Source organism: Rhea americana, unplaced genomic scaffold (assembly GCF_003343005.1).
Source record: "Rhea americana isolate MKP2758 unplaced genomic scaffold, rheAme1 scaffold_104, whole genome shotgun sequence".
Taxonomy (NCBI): Eukaryota; Metazoa; Chordata; class Aves; order Rheiformes; family Rheidae; genus Rhea; species Rhea americana.
In genome coordinates, this window is record NW_028185084.1 from 1,616,699 (window position 1) to 1,638,335 (window position 21,637).

Below are 21,637 nucleotides of genomic sequence, written 5' to 3' on the forward strand. Positions count from 1 at the left end.
GTCTCGCACGTGGCTGGCCTCCCAAGAGGGTTTTTTGTTATTATTTTTTTCCCCAAACGACGTTAACATTACATCTCTAAACCGACCTCCAGCTGCGGCCGAGGGGCAGCGCGGCGCCCGGGCGCAGCCCCGCGGGCCGCCGGAGGAGGGGAAGGCGGCGCGGCTGCGAGGGGCAGAGGAGCTGCGGCTGGGCAGCACCACCTTCGCGCTCACCGGCGACGCGGCGCACAACCAAGCCATGGTGCACTGGTCCGGGCACAACAGCAGCGTGAGTACCAGCCGTGTGTCCCCGGCCGGCGGGAGCGGGCCGCACTCGCCCTGCGGCCGGGAGCGCGGGGAGGAGAGGCGCGCTCGGCGGGCACCTTGCCTTGTTGCAAAGGGGAGGGGGACACGCGGTGATTGCCCCAGAAACAGAAAACTTTTTCAGGGAAAAGAGGAGAAGGGGATCTCCCCCCCCCCCGGCAGAGCTGTGATTTTGGGGGGCAGCGCAGACTGAGGTCCATCCAGGGGGCTGCGCTGGTTGGAGCGTACCCCTGTTGTSTGGCGGGGGATGGACCCTCTCATCTCTGTCCTGTGTTTTTGCACAGCTGGATCTCCTTCCCCTCTATCTCTTTATATATAGTATACATTTTGGTATRCTTTGCTGCCTTGTGCCAAGGGATGAATGATGCACAGTGGTAGTGGTGGCAGGGGAGAAAYCCTCCCATCTTCTGCTCTGTGGGCTGCAGACACGAGATAACCCATTGATTCATTAAGAGGTGGAAAGCCCCTCAGCATGTTACGGGGGCTCCAAGAAAAGGCAGGCTGTGTGAACATGGTGAAAAGTTCTTTTTTTTTAAATCGATAGTATCTCATGCCTTTTTCTGTGTAGTTGAGAATAGGGAGGAGCTGTGGCATCCCTGAAAGTTTGTGGGGCTATGTACGTGTGTGTGGGCGCCCCGAAAGACCACCTGCTGCAGCACTGTAATAGCGCAGGGCCCTCCCTCGCACCCTGCTTTGCAACGCCTGGAGAAYGGCTATGAACAGAACTTCCAGTTTGCTTGTAACCTGGTATCAGAAATACTATTCCTACTCTGCTGTAAAGCCTGAGAGCAGGCATAATTTAAAAGGACTCTGGGAAACCCCTGCGTCTGGTGACAATGTTCCCATTATTCTGATTATTATAGCTACTTACTGCCTTTAAAATGCCTCTTTTATTGTTTTGCTGCTATTAGAAATGTACATAAAGCAATTAGCAGTGTAAAAYAGATTGGCTGGATTTTTGGGTATATTCTTTATAAGATTGATTAATCATTAAGAACCAGATTATCAGTCCATATCTATCCATCCATCCATCTATCAGCCACGGGTTAATAATGTGTGATTCAGCCACCTCTTTATATTTTTTGAGTGAAAGTTTTTCTCTATTTATTATTGCTTAGGCAATACTGCTGACAGCGCTGTAGATATTACTTTGATTTAACCAATTTTTAAAGGCAGTTGTGTTTGCCAGACATGAATTCCACTCTCATTAAAGATGAAAGCAAACATTCAAGAGAAAACAGCTGCATGGTATGTTTTAGCACTATATTTGTCTGTAGGATTATTTATTTTTTATACAACATGTCGTGTAATGAAGGAAACAACCTATATGCCCTCTCTTTTGTTTTCATTTCAATGCTGAATCAAAGGATGTTGAGTAAAAGAAGCTAAATTTCCCCCATCCTTTTCCAGCATGGATTTCCAATAGTTATTAGTATTCGTGGATAAAGTATCAGAGAAAACTCATTCTGTAGGCATTTGCAGAGGAAGAAAGGTTATTTTTTTCCAAAGTGCAGGTCAGAAAGGGATTTTCAAAAAATGCTCCTACACTTCATTTCTTTTGTGGAATTATGTCATTTAAATAACTAGCTTCATTTATTCTTTAACTCCAGGCGTCTGAGAAGGGTTATAAAGGAAAACTTCTCAGATTGTTCACGACTTTCTGTTAAGATTTTGCACCTCAATATACTGTGCATTGAAAGCTTCTGACTCAAAAGCAAGAGGCAAGGCTGTTTATTACCAGAATGGTGTTGGAGGGGAGGAAAAGCATGCATGTTTAATAACTAATAGTGTTATCTCTTCATGATTTGTCCACTATGAGGGTTGGCACTTGTAGACGACTTCTGTCCTGTCTCTCACAGAGAAAATGCGCTGTATTTAGTGATTAATTGGATTTTTTTTAAGTGGTATGTTATATGACTCTAGAGGGGAAGTTAAATGCTTGAACTTAGGTCTTTTTATTTATTAGCAGAGAAGGCTGAATCCAATGCCTGCTTTTTGCTGCAGTTTGTTTTTTACCTAATTTTACTGTTGGGGTGGCTGTAGCACAGGAAGGGGAGGTCAAGCAGTTTGCCCAAGGTTACTCAGGGAAACAGCAGTGTAGCTTCTTTTGCCCACCATGTTAGTGCCCAGTCGCACACCCTGAATGAAACATGTTTTTTCTTAAGTCACAATAGACATAAAGCAGCAGGAAGGTGAATTGAAAATGGACAAAAAGTATTGACTCCTGTCCCGTTATTATGCTAGATGTCCTAGCAGAGCAGAGAGGACATGTCTGTGCAAGGCAGTACAGAAGAATATGGATTGCTTCTATCCATTCCCTGTTACTTGAATAGACTTCAAGACAGAGACTTCTGTTGCTTATGATTTGTTAAAAATGCGATCATAGAATTTTCATGTAATGAAAGAGTACATTTAAAACCAGGCATTAGTAGTGGGGGACTCCTAAGAACCGTATGGATTTGCAAAGAAGAGAAAGGATGGTAATAAAAAGTCAGGTTGTTACTGGGAAGTATAGGTCTACAAGCACTCCACAGAGGCAGATCTTTGCAGATACCACATATCCCATTACGAATGTTCTCTTTCTCTTCTTTCTCTTCTTTCTCTTCTTTCTCTTCTTTCTCTTCTTTCTCTTCTTTCTCTTCTTTCTCTTCTTTCTCTTCTTTCTCTTCTTTNTTCTTTCTCTTCTTTCTCTTCTTTCTCTTCTTTCTCTTCTTTCTCTTCTTTCTCTTCTTTCTCTTCTTTCTCTTCTTTCTCTTCTTTCTCTTCTTATCACCCTACTCTTCTTTTCCTTTTCCCCCATGTACCTTCCCTCAAAATTTAATTTAACTTATTTAAAAGAATAATCCCTCCCAGGTGTCAAACTTTTGTTTTCTCCATTTGCAGATAGGAAAGTCAGGATTAGGACAGAAGCAAAAGGTTGGTGAGATYGGGGAATTTGGGTTCTCTGCTTTGTCCTGCCCAGAGGCATATTCTGTGACCTTAGGCAAGACAACCTGTTTGTATCTCCTCTTCTGTGTTAAATGAGGATAGTACTACTTACCTACCACAAAGTGGTGGTGTGGAGCAGAGTTATCTTCTGCTTTATACAATACTGAAGATCTAGTGGAAATTGTTAGGAAAATGCAAAAATATTATTCTGTGTACACTTGATGTTTGTATTCTTTCTCTTGTGTTCCCGGGAAGGGGACTCAGCCAATTCAGTGCTCTGATGTTGAAAAAAAGAGAATTCTACTTGGGCTTCAAATATCAKTCTATCCTATAGAACTGTTTATTGAGAAAGGTCGCTGAAGCTCTTGAGGTACCTGTTATAGACCAGATAAAATGTTTTCTTGCTAAAGCCTTTCTGAAGGAAGGAGAATTTTTATTACAAACTAGCATTATTCTCAGAAGATCTGCAAGCCTTTTTCTTTTCTTTTTTTGTTTAGGCTATTCCGTTCTGAAAACAACTAAGTACAAATGTGCCATTCAGTGAGTTGTATCATTTATATTTGTTTCCCCTCTCTAGATTTTGTTATGTTATTGCACTCATTTTTTCTTTGTTATGCTCACCAGATGCTCTCTCCAACCTTCTTGTTCCTGGAAATATCATCTGATTCCTCAAATTATCTTTTCTTCCCTTTTCCCTCCCAGATTTCCAGGAAAAGAATCTGTGGAAATAAGTGATGGCACCTTTAACGCTGCTACATCTTTAAATCTCACTATCTTGTTTCTAGAGAATAGTTTTCCAAGAGATTTCAGTGAACTACAGTGGATGAAACACTTAGATTGCTCTCTTGGCATGATCATGAGTGCAATGGGGTATGGGGACTGCTGTCATTAAGCTCTAGAGTTATCACCCTGATGACTGTAACTGTTCATAGGAAGTATTTCATTCTGTCTGTGCTTTTTCCATGACTGCAGTGCACCAAGGTGTGTAGTTTCTCTTTCTTTCCATGTAGGAAGTAAAGATACATGTTTTAAAAGCAGCAAGCCTGCTTTTAACCTCTAGAAGGTGATCTCAATATATGTGAGGGGGCCAGCTTATGATCCTAGTGATGGAAAGAGCTGTGGTGCTTTATCTCATGCAGTGGCCGTCCCACACATACAGCCTTTACTAGACACTGGAAAGCATTTATGGGAACCAGAGGAGAACTACGGAGGTAGTGTTAAGGATGAGAAAATGTACTGTGATACCAGAGTAAGAGCAGGAGAGGGCATTTGCCTAAGGCATGAGCAATATTGTAAGTTGCTTCAGCCGGGTCAAGTTCCCAGATGATCCTGGAGGTTGGGTTTCTTCATGCTATAGGAAAAATATGCCAGTAGTGCTTGTTTTATTTCAAAGTAAGTGCAGAAGATGCTCCTTCAGTGTACCTTAGTGATGTTGCTTGTGCAACCATGCAACTGCATTGGTGCTATTTTATGACCCACACTCTGAAAGTCAGGGAAGGCAGGATGAGAGCTGGCAAATGACTTGAGATTTTGTTTTATTCCTTGAGTCTGGACTGTGTCAATCATGCTATGCTACTTAGGTAAGAGGTCCAGCAAGCCTGCCACTACCCTTTGCTGTGTTAGTATGGATGCTCGTTTTACCCCAAGACTGGGAATGTGAGATCTTCCTGAGAGAAGAGTCTGATGAAGAAAAGACTAAGAGTACTGTAGTGGTCTGCAGCTACCTAAAGGTGAGTTAGAAAGATGAAGGAGCTTATCTTACCCATAGGGAGAGGATATAACAAGTGGCAAGAGCTGCAGAATATGTCAGATTAGATATTAGGAAGACCTTATTCTCTAGGAAAGTAGTACAGCCAGTCACCAGAAAGGTGTGGGAATCTCCATTTTTGGAGGTTGTCAAGATTCATTGGTCTATCCTTGGTGACAGTCATGCTCCAAATGGTCTGTGGTTGGTGAAAGCCATGCTCCAAATGTGAAGATGGACTGAAGATCTTCATTGTTCTCTTCTAACGAACATTTTTGTAATTCTTCTCATCAGCATCAATCCCTTTCTTTTACCTTGAGCAAACTCTGAGTGCTGGCAGTGAAAAGTGAGTGGTAAAAGAGTTCAGAGTGAAGTCTATCTCTTCCGGGAATGATTCTTCTGACTGCTGCTGGCAGTGTGCTGGTGTGATCTGCTAATGTACTGGTGGTTTGATGCTGAGACATTACTCATTCCCATGGTGAATTACAAGCTGGGGAGGCTGATGGGTTCACTTTGTGCCAGATAGGTTTTCATTAAGATGCCTAGCAATGCTGTGTGTAATGGGCAGAGCAAGGTGGGMAATATTTATAATTCCAAATGGACGTTTCTGCTTGGGAGGGAGGGGAGATTGGTTTCTAGGTAGGCAACGTTGCATTTAATTGTCAGCCATGGGTAACTGCTGAAACAGTCCAGTTGGATTCCAGTCTAAAATGTTTGCTCCTAGAGTGTGAGAAGGTGACAGAGAAATCAGATTAATTGCACTTCATTTGGTACATATTTTAATTGCTGTTCTAGACTGATTCTTTTGCAAGTGGCTTTTGGCTAGGTTGTGGTTTTGTTGCCACTAAAGGTAGGCAGACTGTTTCACAATATCTTAATGCATTTCACCTTCTCTGCTACCCTTAGTAATGAAGTTTACCACAAAAGTCATTCTGCAGGATTTTGCTAATCCATCTTTAATTAATATTCTAATGAAAGATGGGGAAGTAGAAACTAGAGTCTCACATGGTAGTTGCTTTTATGGCTGTGTTAAGTCAGTAGAGCAAGGGGAAGGCACCTGGAAAATATTCTTTGGGTGATTTCTCTGCAGGCTGGTTTCATTGCAAGGTCAGGTCAATGCCCAGCGGATGGGCCTTTATGTTGCTTGTAGGTTCTGTAAAGCTGGCAGATTCCCTGGGCCATTACCCAGCCTAGGGCAGAAAGCTGTTGATGTTCTTGTCACCCAAGGCTTAATAACAGACTCTCTTCAGTTCCAGGTGCTTGTCAGAAATTTCCCCTCAGGCCTCAGTACTCTGTGGAACTTTTTCATGCTCAGAGATGAGGCCTAGAACTTGTGGCCAAACTTTGATAGCAATTTAAATGCRAACAGAAAAGGCTGTGTGATTATTTTAATTATTTTTTGTTATGGAAAACACTYCTCCAGTTAGATGACAAAGTGTTTTGAAAATAAGTTTGAGCAGAGAACTGATGTTAGGCAAAAGAATTCTCTCCCAATAGTGAGGTGAGATGGGGGCAAATAYTTTCTTAAATGCAAAGCTGTGGCAAAATGTAACTTCCTGAGATTTTCCAAATTTATAGTTAGATTCACAGGTAGAGAGTTTAGAAAAAAATATGGAAGTAGTGATGTCTAATAGGTAAAGCACAGCCTAAGGAGAAAGACCTTTAATGTTAGTTGTACTAAAAAATCCTGGGAGCCAGTTTTGCAAACAATCAAGGATTTGCTTAACTTAGACCACAGTGACATGGCCCTTAAGCTCTCTGAATCTCTCAGTACATGAAAYGGAAGAGAGCAGTATATGCTTACCTGAGTCAATGTTCTCTTACAAATCCAAATACTATTCAGGTTTGAAGGCCAAATCTGAGCTCATGCTTGGGATTGGTTCCGATGGCAAAGAAAGAAACCCATTAACTACGCAGTTAAGACTTCAGTTAGATCTTAAATCCAGTCTGGAAATCAAGCCATTCCTGGCTTCAGTGTGGATCTAAGCCCAAACTGTAGTGACTTGGTAAGGATCTGATCAAGCCTAGCTTCTAGTGAGAATCTGTATTTGAAGATGTGGAGTCCAGGCTGCCTCTAATCAAGAGAGTAAATTAAATGACATGTTCCTTGCAAAGTATTGAATGCTGTGACTGCAAAAGATTCCCAAAGCAGCAAAATACTTGGTTGGATCCTGATTTAGCATAAATTGATGTAGGATAAAGCTAGTGTAGTTTACTGTAGTTGAGGGTTCAACCTGCAGTATCTTACAGCAATGAAATTTGCAGGTAAGAAGGCAAAATAAAGAGTATGGAGGCTCGGAAGCAGAGTGCCACGTGTGGKCCAGAATAGCTAGGAGACCTGCAGACACAGACCCTTTACACTCCCTGAATTACAGCCACAGRGATGCGGGTAAAAGAGAGATTCTTTCTCCCTTGTGCACAACCTTTCCCTCTCCCTTGCTTGGCCCTCAGAGGTAAGAGTTTGACCTACACTATAAGCCATGCTGGAGTCTGATCTGGTGACATGCTTGGCAGAGCCCAAGAGGGATTTTCAGCTGAAATAATYCTTATTTGGAAAATACTGCTTTTCTGAAATCAAACCTGTGCATGCAGACTTCTTGGTTTGCTTAAACTCTTTGCAGGAGTCCAAGGCAAATGAGTTCCCAAATCCTAACTTTCCCTTAATGTCCAGAGAGATCTGCAGCATTATTGTCACATTCCCTCCATGCAAAAAGAGGGGCACAGGTATTTCCTTTGCTGTCGTTATGTGGTGTTATGAGACTGAGGGAACTGCAGGAAGTTTGCTGCATGCTTTAAGAAGGTGACTGTATATATGTTAAACATGTCTGATGAATAATCTGCTGTAGCAATTCTAAGATCAATTCCCAGCCCTGTTGGCCAGCAGAGTTCCAGAATATAATGAAAGTCAGAAAAGGCCCATGTTGAACAACGAAAACTCTGTTTCCTTGCCTCCTCTTAATCCAGAAGGAGACCTGATCCTCCTCTCACTGAAGAGTGGCAAAGCCCTCTCTTGTTTAGTGGAAGTCCCTGACACTGAATTAGCTGTCATGCTGTTTTCTCCCCTTTGTATTCAGATATGCGACACAAACACTAGCCAGGCAGATCTGCAGAGCACCATAGAGCCTCTGTTCCCAAAATAGCGTAACTTTTAATTAGCTCCAGTGTGATTTGGACACCCTGGGGTGCAGGCTGTGGGAAGGGGTGCTGGGTTGCTGGAGAGTGTGTTGAAAGCAGAACTGGGCGCTAGAGGGAGTGTGGGCATTTGCTAAAGAAAGGAAAATACTGCAAAGGATAGGGAGGAGAGCCAAGGACTGGGAAATACATGCTGGAAAGATGGGCACTGCTGAAATATTGGTATGAAACCCACTTGAAGTCACTGACTCTGTGAAATGCCTGTGGTCTGGGGTTTCCTCTGTGAGAGAGGAAAATAGTTTTAGTATGCACTTGGCCATGATCGAGTCTTTCACCCCCCACCCCATGCAGCTGATACCATCTTTCGGGTTGTAACTGCTGCCAGGCTTTTGCCTGAAGATAGGACTCCCAGTGCCAGGGTRCCATCTGTTCTAGTCCCCTCCAGACTGAGTCAGGTGCCTGTGAAACCACTCATATCTCCCCAGCAATTGCTGGCAGTGCTGCTGGACTGGAAGAAGGGATGGCGTTAACCTTTGCTGTGCCAGGAAGCAGTTATCTGAATCCTGCTTCTGACTGAAGCAGTGTATGCTCTCTCCCTCCTCAACTACTGTGCCCCGTTTCATCTCTGCATCTAGCCTCTCGGGATAGGTGTTGATAGATCTGCCTTGCTTCCCTAACTGTTCCGTCTCCTGTGCCARTTTAGCCGATGAGTGAGGGGGAGGCAGTTGCATTTTACTGCCATTCTCTCCTCATACCTGATCTGCAGGGGATAAGTTTGGGCTGAGGGGTCCCTGCCTCTTGGGACACCACAGTTCATCCTTTGAGATTTCTGTGAACATGAGACTATTGCACCARTACTAGCATTTTTGTGCCTCTTTCCTTTTCCTCTTTATGAATGCAGGGAGACAGAATGGGCTGGAATTCATCCCAGCCACTGSACTGTGGGACAAAATAAAAATTCTCCCTTGAGAAGGTGGTTGTGCTCRCTGATGTCCTTGGGACTAAAACAGATGTTTGAGACTTGAGAGAGCTAGTTTTGAGCCTCAGCAAGTTCCTTAGTAATGGACTAAAGGCCTGAGGATCCTTAAAAACAGCTGCTCTTGCACTATTCTAGACACTGTGCCAGTCTGTAACGGGTAAGCCCTGCTGGTCCATTTTTACTGGACAGTGATACTGCTATATGCTCTGGAAATGCTCTGCTGAGACCCTTCTGGGGATTCAGCAGAGGACTGCAGCGAGGGGTTGGTGGGGTGGAGGGCTTGTGTACAGAGTTCCTGGCAACTTTCAAGACAGAAGAGAAAGGATGGCTTGAGCTTAGGGTGCCAGCGGAGAGCAGGCTGTGAATGCAGTTCATCTTCCTGATTTTTGAACTTGCAGTTACTGTGCCTAATGGGGCTGTACATTGTATGTGTGTATAAGTACCCTATGCTTGGTTTCACCATCTGCAAAGAGGAGTTAACTGGTTTCCACCAGTTAACCAGGCTCAAAATGAATGGATATTTTCAAAGGCTTTTGGGTGGAAGAGAAGGCGTAAAACATGATTATTTAGCTTTTACAAAATGTGCTTTTGGGTCTGAAGCATTGAGGGACCTGTTAGGTGCAGGGAGGAAAGAGTGAGAACTCTAACTGGTCGTTAGCCATTCCCTGCTGTCCGTGCCGGATGGGAAAATCCCCCACAGCTGTGATCAATAATACCTGGGTGCAGGCAAGCTGAACCTGCTGTCTGTAGTCCTTGTCTGCATCTGTCAGGGCACTTGAGCGATCCTTTCTACACAAGGTAGGTATGTGTCAGACAGTGTTTCTATGCTGTAGGCTTCCTGTCCTTTATAGGCAGACCCTGCTAATTTAGTGCTTACAGGGTGATGGGGCTAACTGCACTTAAAAAGCTTTTATACTGCCTACTTCAGCTGTATATTTTGAAGTTCACTGAAAAGGAAGGGCAATAGTATTAGCTACATTTTATCATTTGCAGAAGCTGAGGCATAGGACAGGATTTGCTCTGAGTCACGCTGCTGATCAGAACCAGAGGTGGAAGGCAAGTTTTCTGACTCGTGTTCCCTTATTAATATGGCTTCTTAATGACAAAAAGCTCACTTTACTTCAGCTCTGAAATCACTCAAGTGCTTGGTACTSTGTGAAGAGGAAAAACAGGTGATAAGAGGACTAGGAATGGGAAGAACAAGGCTCTCATTAATAATGGGAAAGTGGAATGTACTCAGCTAAGATCATTAACAGATTGATCAAGTTAAAGTGCTACGAAGCTCTGTCTGAAAGTGATTTAAGAGCATCTTCCTCTGCTGTTTGTATCCCTTTACTAGCACAGCTTTCCAGCTTGAGTTAGTTCARTTGCAGCCCCTTTTGAGTTGGGAGGGAAGCAAATGTGGGAGCAGAGTTTGGGCATCCATTGGACATGCACGGATGGGAGAGGCGCTGTTTGTTGGGAGGACTGGGAGCTGACTTTGTGTTATGTGGCTTGTTTGTAGGTGCTTGGGATGATTTAGGGTGATGATCGGGGCACACATGGGTCTGCCTCTTTGCTTGTGCAGTCTTGTCGGGGATGAAGTCGTAGAATGGAGTATAATAGTAAATTCAAGGGTCTTACTGGCTTTTAAAACGTTAAGCAGGCTTCCCCACCCTTTGTGTTTCCCCTTTCAATACAAGGGGAAAGTAACAACCTCTTCCTTGTGCCCCCTTGGATGGACAGGAGTCTCCTCATGTTCCCCTTGCCCTGTAAAGGGGAGGGCTGGGGCCGTATGTGAAGGGCAACGTCCTTCCTCTGCCACCCACCTTATCTCTCTGCCTTCACTCCCAACTGGTGAAGTCTTGGTAGTGCTTGACACTGTAGTGGGACTGTGGTTTGGGGAGCAGAGGGGCATGTGGTGCTGGGGCCCTGTGTTCCTAGAGAGAACTACAGCAGGAACCTTGTGTTTGCAGTGGGCCAGGATTTTGTTCTGGTTTGGGTGTTTGAAGTTTGGTGCAAAATAACAGACTGGTGAGTCTGTGAGGAATTTGATGACCTTAAGGATGGGAAGTCTTGGCTGCAGTGTGTGGTGGGAGAAGTGAACAGACCTGTGCAGTTAGGCAGGAGGTATCTTTAAACCAGATCTACTATCTGCTCTGAAAAGGGTGTCCCTGTGAGATTGCAAACCAATACAATAGCTATGTTAGTTGAGGGAACAGTTATCCTGGAGGAGAGGTGATCTGTTTTCTAGTGTGCTTTGGCAGCTATAGGAAAAAACACCAAAAGAAAGCCTCATGGAATCACAGTGCCTATATTGGTTGTTAGAGATATAAGGGAGGTGGTTCAGCCATAATTGGTCAGCTTTTCTGAGTAGCTGAGCCCTAAATGGATGGGCTTTCAGAAAAGCTCAGGATATGGAATATTATARAGAAAAAGATTTGGCTGGAGCACTGTGGTGGATTGTGATTTCTGCTGAGTGCTTTTGAGATTTTGCCCCAGTGGCTGCACTGAGCACTTGATTATCTGATGTGTAAGAGCCCTCTACTCTCCAGAGGATCAAAAAATGGGCTGGGAGGGGAACTCTTAGTTGTTTTGTTAGCAGCAGAAGTAATAAAGCCTAGTTTGCAATCTCTTAACTGCTTTCTCTTCCCGAACTCCTCTGCCTCCCAGAGCAGTCACGGTGCTCTGAGGCTCTGTCCCAGCATTCTCTTTCCTCACTTTCACGACCCCTCCACGCCTTTGCTATCCAGTGAGAGGAGTAAGTAGTAGCACATGGTGTGTTTGGCTGAGTGTTATGGATGTGCTAGTGAGCCAGCCATGGTCAGTGTGCTGGTCAGCCAGAGAGCTGCCAGCTCTGAGAACAGACACTGGGTGGCTCATAGCTCAGGCCAGATACTAGTCTGGGACCTGTTCCTTCACCCAGCTGATGACTCTCACAAATCTTAGAGGAACTCAGTGTCTCTGTGACCTTTCTTCCTCTGTTGAATTCAGTTCAATAGATTGCAAAGTTATCCCTCCCATGCTAACTCACAGGCAGATGGATGGACAGCATGACTGCTGAAGCTGTATCTCTTTTTGAAGGCAGCCTAAAACAAAGTTGCAGCATCAGCACTGAGGAAGCCTTAATTGATTTAATTAATATTGTTCACTGTTGTTTTTTGCAAGCTTGCCTGGGAACTCTGTTCCTTTAATCAAAAGGCAACATTGTTGGCAGTGTAGCATTTTCAGTTTGCTTGTATTGTGCATCTCTGTTCCAGGCTCAATTCTTCCCTCACTTGCATTAATTAATTAAAGATGATCTTCATCATTTATTTCCATTTCACATATCGCAAGTGACAAAACTTGTCTTTCTGGGTTGCACCGAGGTCATGTTTTGGTAGCTCTTAGCTCTCTGTGTGGTTTTGTTTTGTTTTGTTTCCTGTAATGCTATTGGAAACAGGCAATAAACCAGATGGGGGAGAAAGTGCCTTAAAGAAAACTCACAGGAAGGGGAAATGGGAATATGAGGAGAGGAAGAGGCAGATCTAAGTAAAGCACTGAAGAATGAGGTCAAATGTTAAATTAAAACATGGTATCATTTGAGAGTCCCCTATGTCCTCTGTAAAATGAGGAATTTTCACCTTTTTTTTCCCCCTGAGACAAAGGCTGACAGGYAAGGAAGTCGCTGGCTAGGGGAGACTGTTCTCAGATTAGGGGCTGAATGAGCTGCAGAGATTTCTTATGTGCTCATTCTAGTGGAGGGGAGGGTGGGAGGAGAGAGCTGATCTGTGGCGTGCTTAGGGACAGAGAAGTGAGTTGATATATGTGTGAAAGCCTGCAGAGCTTCTGCTTCACGGCTCATGGGGAAACACCTTGTCTGAGCTGTATATTCTGATCTGTCCAGGCTGTTTGTAACATTTATTGCCCTTAGTAGCTAACAGGTTCATCAGTACAAAATTTGCTACACTTGTGCTCATCAAAATGGGCTGCATGTGGGCACTTCAGAGAGGAGGATGGGAAGGGATAGAATGGGGCTTCCCAGGCTTTTTAAATTTAAGCCTGTTTCAGTTGTGCTGTGCTTATTTAAAAAAATATATGTTTTAGAAATGTAGAAATAATTCTATACTATGCCTATATCTGTTTACATATGTGTCAGCAACTGTGAGCTGATAACTGCAGAATTAGGTATATAACCATTTAACTAGGTAAACTGTAACTACCATATAACCAGAGATGATCTAAGGCCATAGCCTAATTCCACCTGCTTCTCCTCCATTGCTTCTCTGGACCTTGCTGTTGTGGGTGATGAGCATCGATCCCTCTGTAGGGCTTTGCAGGTCTCTTCCTTTTTTCCCTTGCTATGGGCTTTGGACAGAAGGCCATTGATGGGGGGGTCAAGAGTGAAAGCTTTTTTCAGTGCCTAAATATGGTTGGGTCTTGGAAGTCCTGAATTCCAGACTGTGATCCTTGGATTGAATATTGTCATTTGTGTGCTGAATTTGAAGGTGATATAAAGTGTGTGGTCCCTGGGTTGAGTCTTGTTGTGCTCTCATGCAAATCTAACTGGTCAGGAAAGGCAGCAGGATTGCAAAGAACTAGCAGTTAAATGTGACACTCTAACTTTTCATGTCCTGAGCCAGCAGGATTTTCAGCAAATGTGGAATTGTAGGATTTTAGGAGATAAATAGAAAACTGTGCTTGATGTGCTTGCTTTTGGGAGCAAGAATGGTCTCTTTCTTTCTTTCTTTCTTTTTTTTTTCTTTTCCTTATGTGTATGTACAGCACAACTCTTGTATCCTTGAGGTATGCTGTGTACAATAGTGATAGCATAACCTTGCCATTTGTTTTTTGTATGTATATGTGGAATTTGAACCCTGTGTAAGAGAGGCAGCATGGGGATTTCCTGCCAGCCTGCTCCTACAGACCATAGATGATCCATTACAATGGGAAAGATGTGACCTTTCCTGTTTCTTTCTCTGACTCTGTCCTGTGCCAGTCCACCAGACTGGATGTTGGTTGATTTTGCTCCCTCGTAAAGGTGGGACTAAAAGTCATTTTGTTGCTGCATGATGATCCACCATGGTGAATTCATGCTGACAGATGGTGTTGGCTATGGGGAGGCCTGTAGCTATCTTGGATTTTTTCTTTATTTAAATGCTCTCCCTCCAAAGGCAGGTTTGTGCTTGACTTGTACTGATTCATTTTACTTGAGCATTCTCCGGAGATGGAATGGACGTAACAGAAGGAGTTAGCACCAAGGGAAGGGGGAGTGCCCTGAGGAAGGCAGGCATGGCTATTTGGGAACCTACGTGGTATTTCCAGGCTGTGCTGTCCTTGTGGCCGAGTTGAGCTGCARCTGGGGGAGCAGAATGGAGGGAAGTGGTTATGTGAAGTTAGTGTCYGGGACATGGTCAGTTCAGATTTGATGTGCAATGGTTGAGTGATACCGAGAGTTGTCTCGGACAGAAACCATGCAGAGCAGTGCTGTCAGGAGGCTTTTCTCCTACTTACTTAGGTTGATAGAGTTGAACAGGTAATTCTTGCCTGCCAGGGTACCAAGCATGCCAMAGCTTTAGACCACTGGTTAAGCAGCCTGTCAGAGGAGCACTACCAATTCATATGTATTACCCGTTCGAGGGATGCTGTTCAGCCGAGGTTCATGGGCCAAAATCCATTTTGATTCTTGGTGGTTTTATGCTGATGTTGCTCCAGTAGAGCTTGATTTGTGCTAGAGCATAAGGCTGCATGCAGCCTTAAGTTTACAGGGGCATGGGTCTTTTTGTGCCTCTTTGGCTCCACTCCCTAGACTTGTCGTTCCTCTTGGGTTTTCTTTTCCAGTGTCCTGAGCTTGGGGCAGTGGAAATAGGCTGCTTGCTTATGGAAAATGTGAATAAATCTGCAGTCTGAARGATGTTTGAAATGCTGCCATTGTGTGAACAAGTATCATTCTCCCCATTTGCACTGGTGGGAGATTTGCATGTTCAAGTGCAAATTTGCTAGAGTGTATTACTATATGCCTGCACTGCAGGCATTTGCAAAGTAAATGCTTGTSTTCATTAGCCACCAGTGATCTGGGTGCTGTAGGATGGGAACTGCTGAGTTGAGCTCACCAGGTTTTTGTTCCTTTGGGCTATTCTTAAGGTAAAACACAAATGCTAAAATATTTCCTAAATGTAAGTGTGCTAGTCCTGGTTCTGTGAAGGGACAGTTSGCCATTCCTGCTGCACGCAGCATTGCTCAAAGTCTATCAGGCAACCCTGTCCTCCCAGTTCACTGATTTGCTGAATGCTGCTTGTGAGAGGCCATYGTCTTGAGAGGTCCCAGTCCTCTTCCTGGAGAAGAGTTGGAAGGAAGGAATGGTTTGTAATAAGCTAGCAAAACATCCTTTAAAAAATTGTCCCATGCTATRGCCTTGAGCTGGGATTGCAGACTCTTGTGTGCTCAGTGGAGAAGCTGTTGCTAAGGGGAAGCCTTGTTTGGCTACGTAGATAAGCAGTATGCAGCCTTGGCCAGACAGCCCAAGTGCTATGAATGATCCCTTTGCCAAATTGGAAATGCAATTTTGGATCCTGGCACTTCTGATCACAGTAACTGGAATCTCTTTGTCTCTTTCAATATTTCTTTAATGAAATTGCTGCTCTTGGTTTAAATCCTTGGTGTTGCCTTAAAACAGTTGCCTTGATAAGGATCCTGCCTTGATGAAGCAACGGCTTCTGTCAAAGCAGCCTAATTTATTTCATCTTTCTTCTTGATGCTGGAGTAGGGCAGAAGAAACACCCTCAAAGTCAGTGGTGATGCAGTGGTGGAACATCAGTAAAATCAGGTTTTAGGACTGTGTGCCTTTCACTTCTCTGTCTKCTGGTGGACTTGGACAGGATGGAGATTGAATGACACTTCCATCTAGGCGGCTGTGCTTCAACCTGTGTTCCACAGTAGACAGCGGCCAGGAAAGCATTAATGCTGTGATGAATTACCAAGCAAATGTCACAGGCTGCTGAACTGTGCTGTGGAGCAGAGGGCTGTCTCTGGAAGGGGCTGGGCAGTGCAGGAAGACAGTCCTTTGGAGGCAGCTTTCAATATGCTGATGATTAGGGCTTCAGCTGCAAAATGCTGCCAAGCAGTGTCCAAATGACATGTCAGATAAAAGCAGGGCTTATGAGGCTTCTTTACTGACCTTATGGTCCAAAGAGATCATCTTGACTTGTGTGGCTTATTTTCTTGCTGTTCTGCTCTTTGCCGAAGCTCTGAATTGCTTTCCTGAGTAGCAGCATGTTAGCTGGGACTGGCTCTAGCTGTGTAGTGCTGATGCTAGTTTTGGGTTTCCCACCAGCTCAAATCCTTCTTGGCTCATCTGAGGAGCACTGTCAGCACCTTGTAGGGTCTTGGTGAAAGGCCACAAAAATCATCTGACTTTTGGCTCTGGAGTTAGGGCTCCTTGGCTTTTGAGGGTGACTGACTTAAAGCACAAACAGACAGTGCTGTGAAGGTGGTGTATTTGCTGTAGTGAGTTCTCAATAACCCTTCTCCTTGATAGGTTAAATATCTCTAGCTGTTCCTGYCCCTTATCATACAAGATTGGATTCAACTCTAGTGAATTGTATGCATTTCTATTGACTTTGATGGGCTTTGGATACAGGCCCAGGAATATAAGATCAGATGTGCCGGACCAGACAAAAAGTCCATCTATTCCTAGCATCGTATCTCTGACGCTGCTCAATAGCATGGCTGTATTTGGCACTAGACTGTATCTGGCATATCAAGCTTTTGCCCTGTATCTAGTGTAGTGTAGTATRAAGAGTTCTGCAAATAACTTGCTGCTCAGGTTGGTGTTTTTGAATGTGTGTAGGGTGGTTGACAGAAGGGAAATGCTTTAGGCTTAATGCCCAACCTCCCTCTCCATCCTGACTTGCCTCTCCAAAGTCTGATGCAGAGCAAGCATAGCATCAAGTGTATATTAGCCCAAATTATAAGCATTTTTAAAAGCTGTTTTAAAATTTTGGTATAGGAAAACTGAGATTTATACTTGAAACAGTTAAAATGAAACATTCACAATTATATACTTATTAAATTCAGCTAAATTTAGATCAGATAAAATATGCTGGCCTTGTCATGTTGCCATTTTACCTTTTTTTTTTTCCAAAAAATGTGCTTGAAGATATCCCCCTCTGCTTTTCTGCACTATCTTGTACCTTAGTACTCTATTTGGTGGAAAGGATGTGGCAGTGTTTATGTGCTATTGTTGGAGGAAACCAAGGAGCTCCATGAAGAAAAATAGACGTTATAATGTCTGACGCAGGCCCTGTTGGTGAAATTGTGTTGCTTTGCTTTAATTACAGGAATTACCTTGCTGACGTCAGTGTGTTCGTCAGCAAGGCACGTGCTTACGTGCTGTTATGGTTACTTTTAACAGCAGATTTTTTGCAGGAGAGATTTTTAAATTAAAAAAAAAGATTGAACTAAAAAGTGCGTCTRTGGATATATTTATTTGGAAAACGTGCTTTTGGTAATGTTTTTTGATAATAATAGCAATTGTGAAAATAGAAACAAACTCCCTGTTCTTGTGTGTCCTAACTACAAATCCACTAGYTTATGGCTGGGTAGGTTTGGAGGCTGGTGTGCTGAATAGTGGGGGAAATTGAACCTTGGATCTGGATTACTCAAACTAGTTTCTTGCACCCAAGAAAACAATTTAGCAAATGTTTTCATTTTGCTCAAAGTTAAGTTTTGATGATAAAACTTCAACTGTTTCCATTAAGTGATGCAACTGAATGGAGTCTTCAGTCCCTTTGGAGGCAACGGGCTTGCGTGCGCTTATGTGGGCGCATGACCTGCGTGTGGCACAGGAATGTACGAGGCAGCGAGTCCTAGTGAGCCAAGTGCTAAAGTGGGATTTGGGAGCACCCAGCTCTTCCTTTAGACTGTAAACTAATCACTGCCAAGCTGTTTCCCTCTGTACCTCAGTCTCCCTGTCTGCGAACAGCTGATAATAAAACTGCCCTTTGTCCAATGAAAAACACTAGATAAAACTGTTAGTCCAAAGCTCAACAGCTAACAGCTATGAATAAGATGCTTTTTCTTTTTCTCCATCCTGCAGAGAATCAGACACTGGCTACGGCTCAAGGCAGGCAACGGATGTGAGCCGTTCTATTGTATTTTTCTAACCTTAATCCTTCCTAGGTCGCACGCACAGCATAACAAAACTGTGAGCATCTCTCACCTGCTAGTTTGTGATCACATCAGTCTGTAGGGGGTTGTAGTCTAAAAGCTGTTATGTAGATATTCCAGATGAACTCAATTTCTGATTTRCTTTTTGAAGTATGATTTCATTTCTAAATGTGCAGTGTATGTGAGGCTGGAAACTGGTCCTGGGGTAGGGAAAAGAGTTCTAGTCTGATTATTTAAAATGAATTAGTTCTGATAAAATATTTAGCCTTTAAAAAACACATTTAATACAGTGAATTGCATTTTATTTATTAATGGCTGTTGCAGTGAGATTTGGAGAGGGGTTCTACTAAAGTGTGCTGTTGTGATATTGCAAAATATAGTAATGACTATAATATTTTCTTGAATTATTAATATCCACTGTGCCTGCAGAACTACATAAGTGTCAGATTTCAAAATTACTTTCATTTGAGGAGTGACATGTGGGCATGGTTTTGCTTTTCTTGATGGATTATTTTTTTCTAAAAAAAATATTGTTAATTAAAGTAGGGACAAAATGAAAGCAGCAAGGACAATTGGGTCTTGTCACTGTTTAGCTCAACTTTCCTCTCTTTATCAAAGCAAACTCAGGAAATGGATCAAAGATTATTCTGTCTGCCAGAGCTAGGTCTTTTTGCAAAGAGATTCCATGTAGCAGAAAGATTGCAGTTAAAGGAAAGGGAAAGACTTGTGAGAAAGTGAAAGCCTCTACCTTCCATACATAGTTGGGGGAGTTTAGTTGCAAAGTTGTGCTCTTAGGCAAACGGTGTTTGCAGACTAGTGGTGATCATTGCTGTTACGTGTATTCATCCAGTTTGGTAATAGGGTATCCCAGATGTATACCAGTCACCCTAGGACACGGTGCCGATGGATGACAAACCAGCTTCTGAAATTTCTGGATCCTCCTTAGCTTTTTAACTGAAGATGCCATACAGGCACTGGGGAAAAAAAATCAGGTTAGCTCCATAGGTTGCTGTAGAGCACTGGCCATGGCTTTGTAGACTCAGAAATACCAGTAGAGTGTACCAGCTAGGCATGGGGCTGGGACTCCTGTTCTTCTAGCAAAACACCCTTGTCTTACTGCTACCTTCTCTACTGCAACTGGTTGATTTGTCTGCTTTATCCATCTTTTAGTTCTTCTTATCAAAGCAGGCTGGGCCGTGCTCCTGCTCTGTTGACTATATTTTCCTCCCTCAGGACAGACACTTCAACCCATTAGAGGCTTGGCTTGAAGCTAATGATTCTACTGCACTCAATTTGTGGCTGTTTCCTTGTGAATGATTGCAAAATCTGGCTCTGGGACCCCAGTGCTCACCACAGGAGGGATGCTGCTTCTTTCTTTCTTTCTTTCCCAGTTTATTCTTTTTCCCTGGATGTTGGCTGGCCCATGCTTGCCTTCATGTGGGACTGTTTTGCTGTTAGCACCCTCCTTGGCATGGTTGCGTCTGAGGCCAGTGAGCACTCTCTGAGGCAAAACCCAGGCCTGGCTTAGGGTGGCTCAAGGACTGTTCCCTTTTGGCAATGTGAATGAGGCCACCTTGTCTTGAGGAGGAAGGAGGCTTAGCCAGATGGAGGCAGATTCTGATGTGCCACGTGATCTCTGGACCAGCAAACAGACACTGGATTTTTTTTATTTTCAAATAAAACATATTAGACAAATAATAGACAAATGAAGAGCAAAGCTGTCACAAAAATAAAGGTCTCTGGGTTTCAAGGATTGTTTTTTTTTTTACTTCATCCCTTCAAATAGAGGAGAAGTTGTCTGAAACCTCCCTGGACTTTGTTCTGGGCCCGTAATACCAGTACGGGACAGTGAAGGTGTGGGACTACACCAAAGGTTCCCATTATCTACCTAAAACTACTGCTCTGGAAGCCTCCAAGTAATCTACTTGTCCAATTACTCCCTTGCTCTCTGATGTGCCTCTGTGGGTTGCCAAGCAACTGGGAAAGGATTGCGAARAATGCTTGTTCGTTATTGGCAACCAGGGTATTTGCCTCCTCCTGCCTGCATCTGTCCTATTTTATTTAATTTTGCAACTGAAGTTGTCTATCCAAAGTTCAAACAAAGTCTTGCTGGGTATTTGTAACTGAGGAGTTTTGAAAGATGTTGTTCTCGAGTCTGCATCTGGAGACGTGCATAATACACATATAGGCACGTGATAATAAATTAGAAATCCCTTTAAGACAGAGACTGAAGAAAGAAGAGGAATACTGCTCTTGGAGGATCCTGGGCTTTATGGGGTACAAATCTGATGGATAAGCTCCTAGCCTTAGAGTGGAAAAATTAAGGTGACCAACAGGTTGTAATAGGAAGTTTAGCCAATGCTACAAAGACATGTACCAAGTCACTTGGATTAGGATGAATGGCTTTCTTAACCTTAGGAGCCAAATGCCTGAATCTTCCTTTGGCTCCTGACCAAAAAAAAAAAAAAAAAAAAAAAAAAAGCAGATTTCAGAGAACTGATGGAAGATGAAGCTCTGGACTTTATCTGAAGGTGGATGATTGCATGTCTCCTTACAGATCCTAACATGGAATGAACTTGGACTAAGTATGCAGTTCTCAGATCTAATGAAGTCAGTAATTCTGAGGAGTATTGGGGAAAACTAGAGTGAACAAGGGCAGAATAAGTTCAGAGTTGCATATGAATCCTAGGAAGATCATTAAAGCCTTTATCATATATGAGAGGAAAGAAAAGTGCTAATAGCCTTTCTCCTATTTGCCTTCTAGAGAACCCACTTGATAAGACTTTCAGCAGAACTGTTTATGCCAATTGAGGAATAGATATTAAAATAGTATCTAGCATTAAACTGTCAAAAAAGTAGATTAAATAGTATTTAAGTAGTAGAAGTAAATAAATATACAACTTTAACTTCGAAAAGGGCATTAGTCTCCGTGTCCTTTTCCAGACAACTCTTTATTTATGTGTAATCTACTGGATGAGAAAACCTTGGACCAATCCTGTTTCTGAAATCTTACCCTGTGGGTTTTCCCCTGTCCATCTGCAGGTGAGGAAGACGCAATAATGTACGGGCTAAGTCCAGAAAAAAGTTTGGGATTTAGAGGGATGTAGTTGCCCAGTTATTGTCCATGTTTTGTGCATGAAGAATAGAATAGTTCATCCTTGTACCGCTTAACTATCCATCTGTTGCCTTTTGTGCTAGGGAGGTTGACCCATACTTGCCATGACTTGCTGCTGCTATTGCAGTTTGCCTTTAAAGGGGGACGTTTGGAAGAAACTGATAAAAGTCTCAGTCAAACAGAAGTCTGCGTGACTCCAGTTTGAGCTCCCTTTTCATTGTTTAATGCTAATTTGGAGCACAGTGCAACATGTCAGGGACATGCAAGAGTCAGCGGTTGACTCACATGCTGCAGGTAGCTTATGGCAGCA

General features: G+C 43.3%; 1 protein-coding gene across 1 annotated transcript in view; it reads left to right on the forward strand.

Annotated features, from left to right (window-relative positions):
- SORCS3 (sortilin related VPS10 domain containing receptor 3) overlaps nt 1–21,637 on the forward strand; it is a 304,653-nt gene that overhangs the window by 398 nt on the left and 282,618 nt on the right. The window contains exon 2 of the mRNA XM_085308282.1: nt 93–268. Within this exon, the coding sequence (XP_085164408.1) occupies nt 93–268 (176 nt within the window). The remainder of the gene's footprint in view (nt 1–92; nt 269–21,637) is intronic.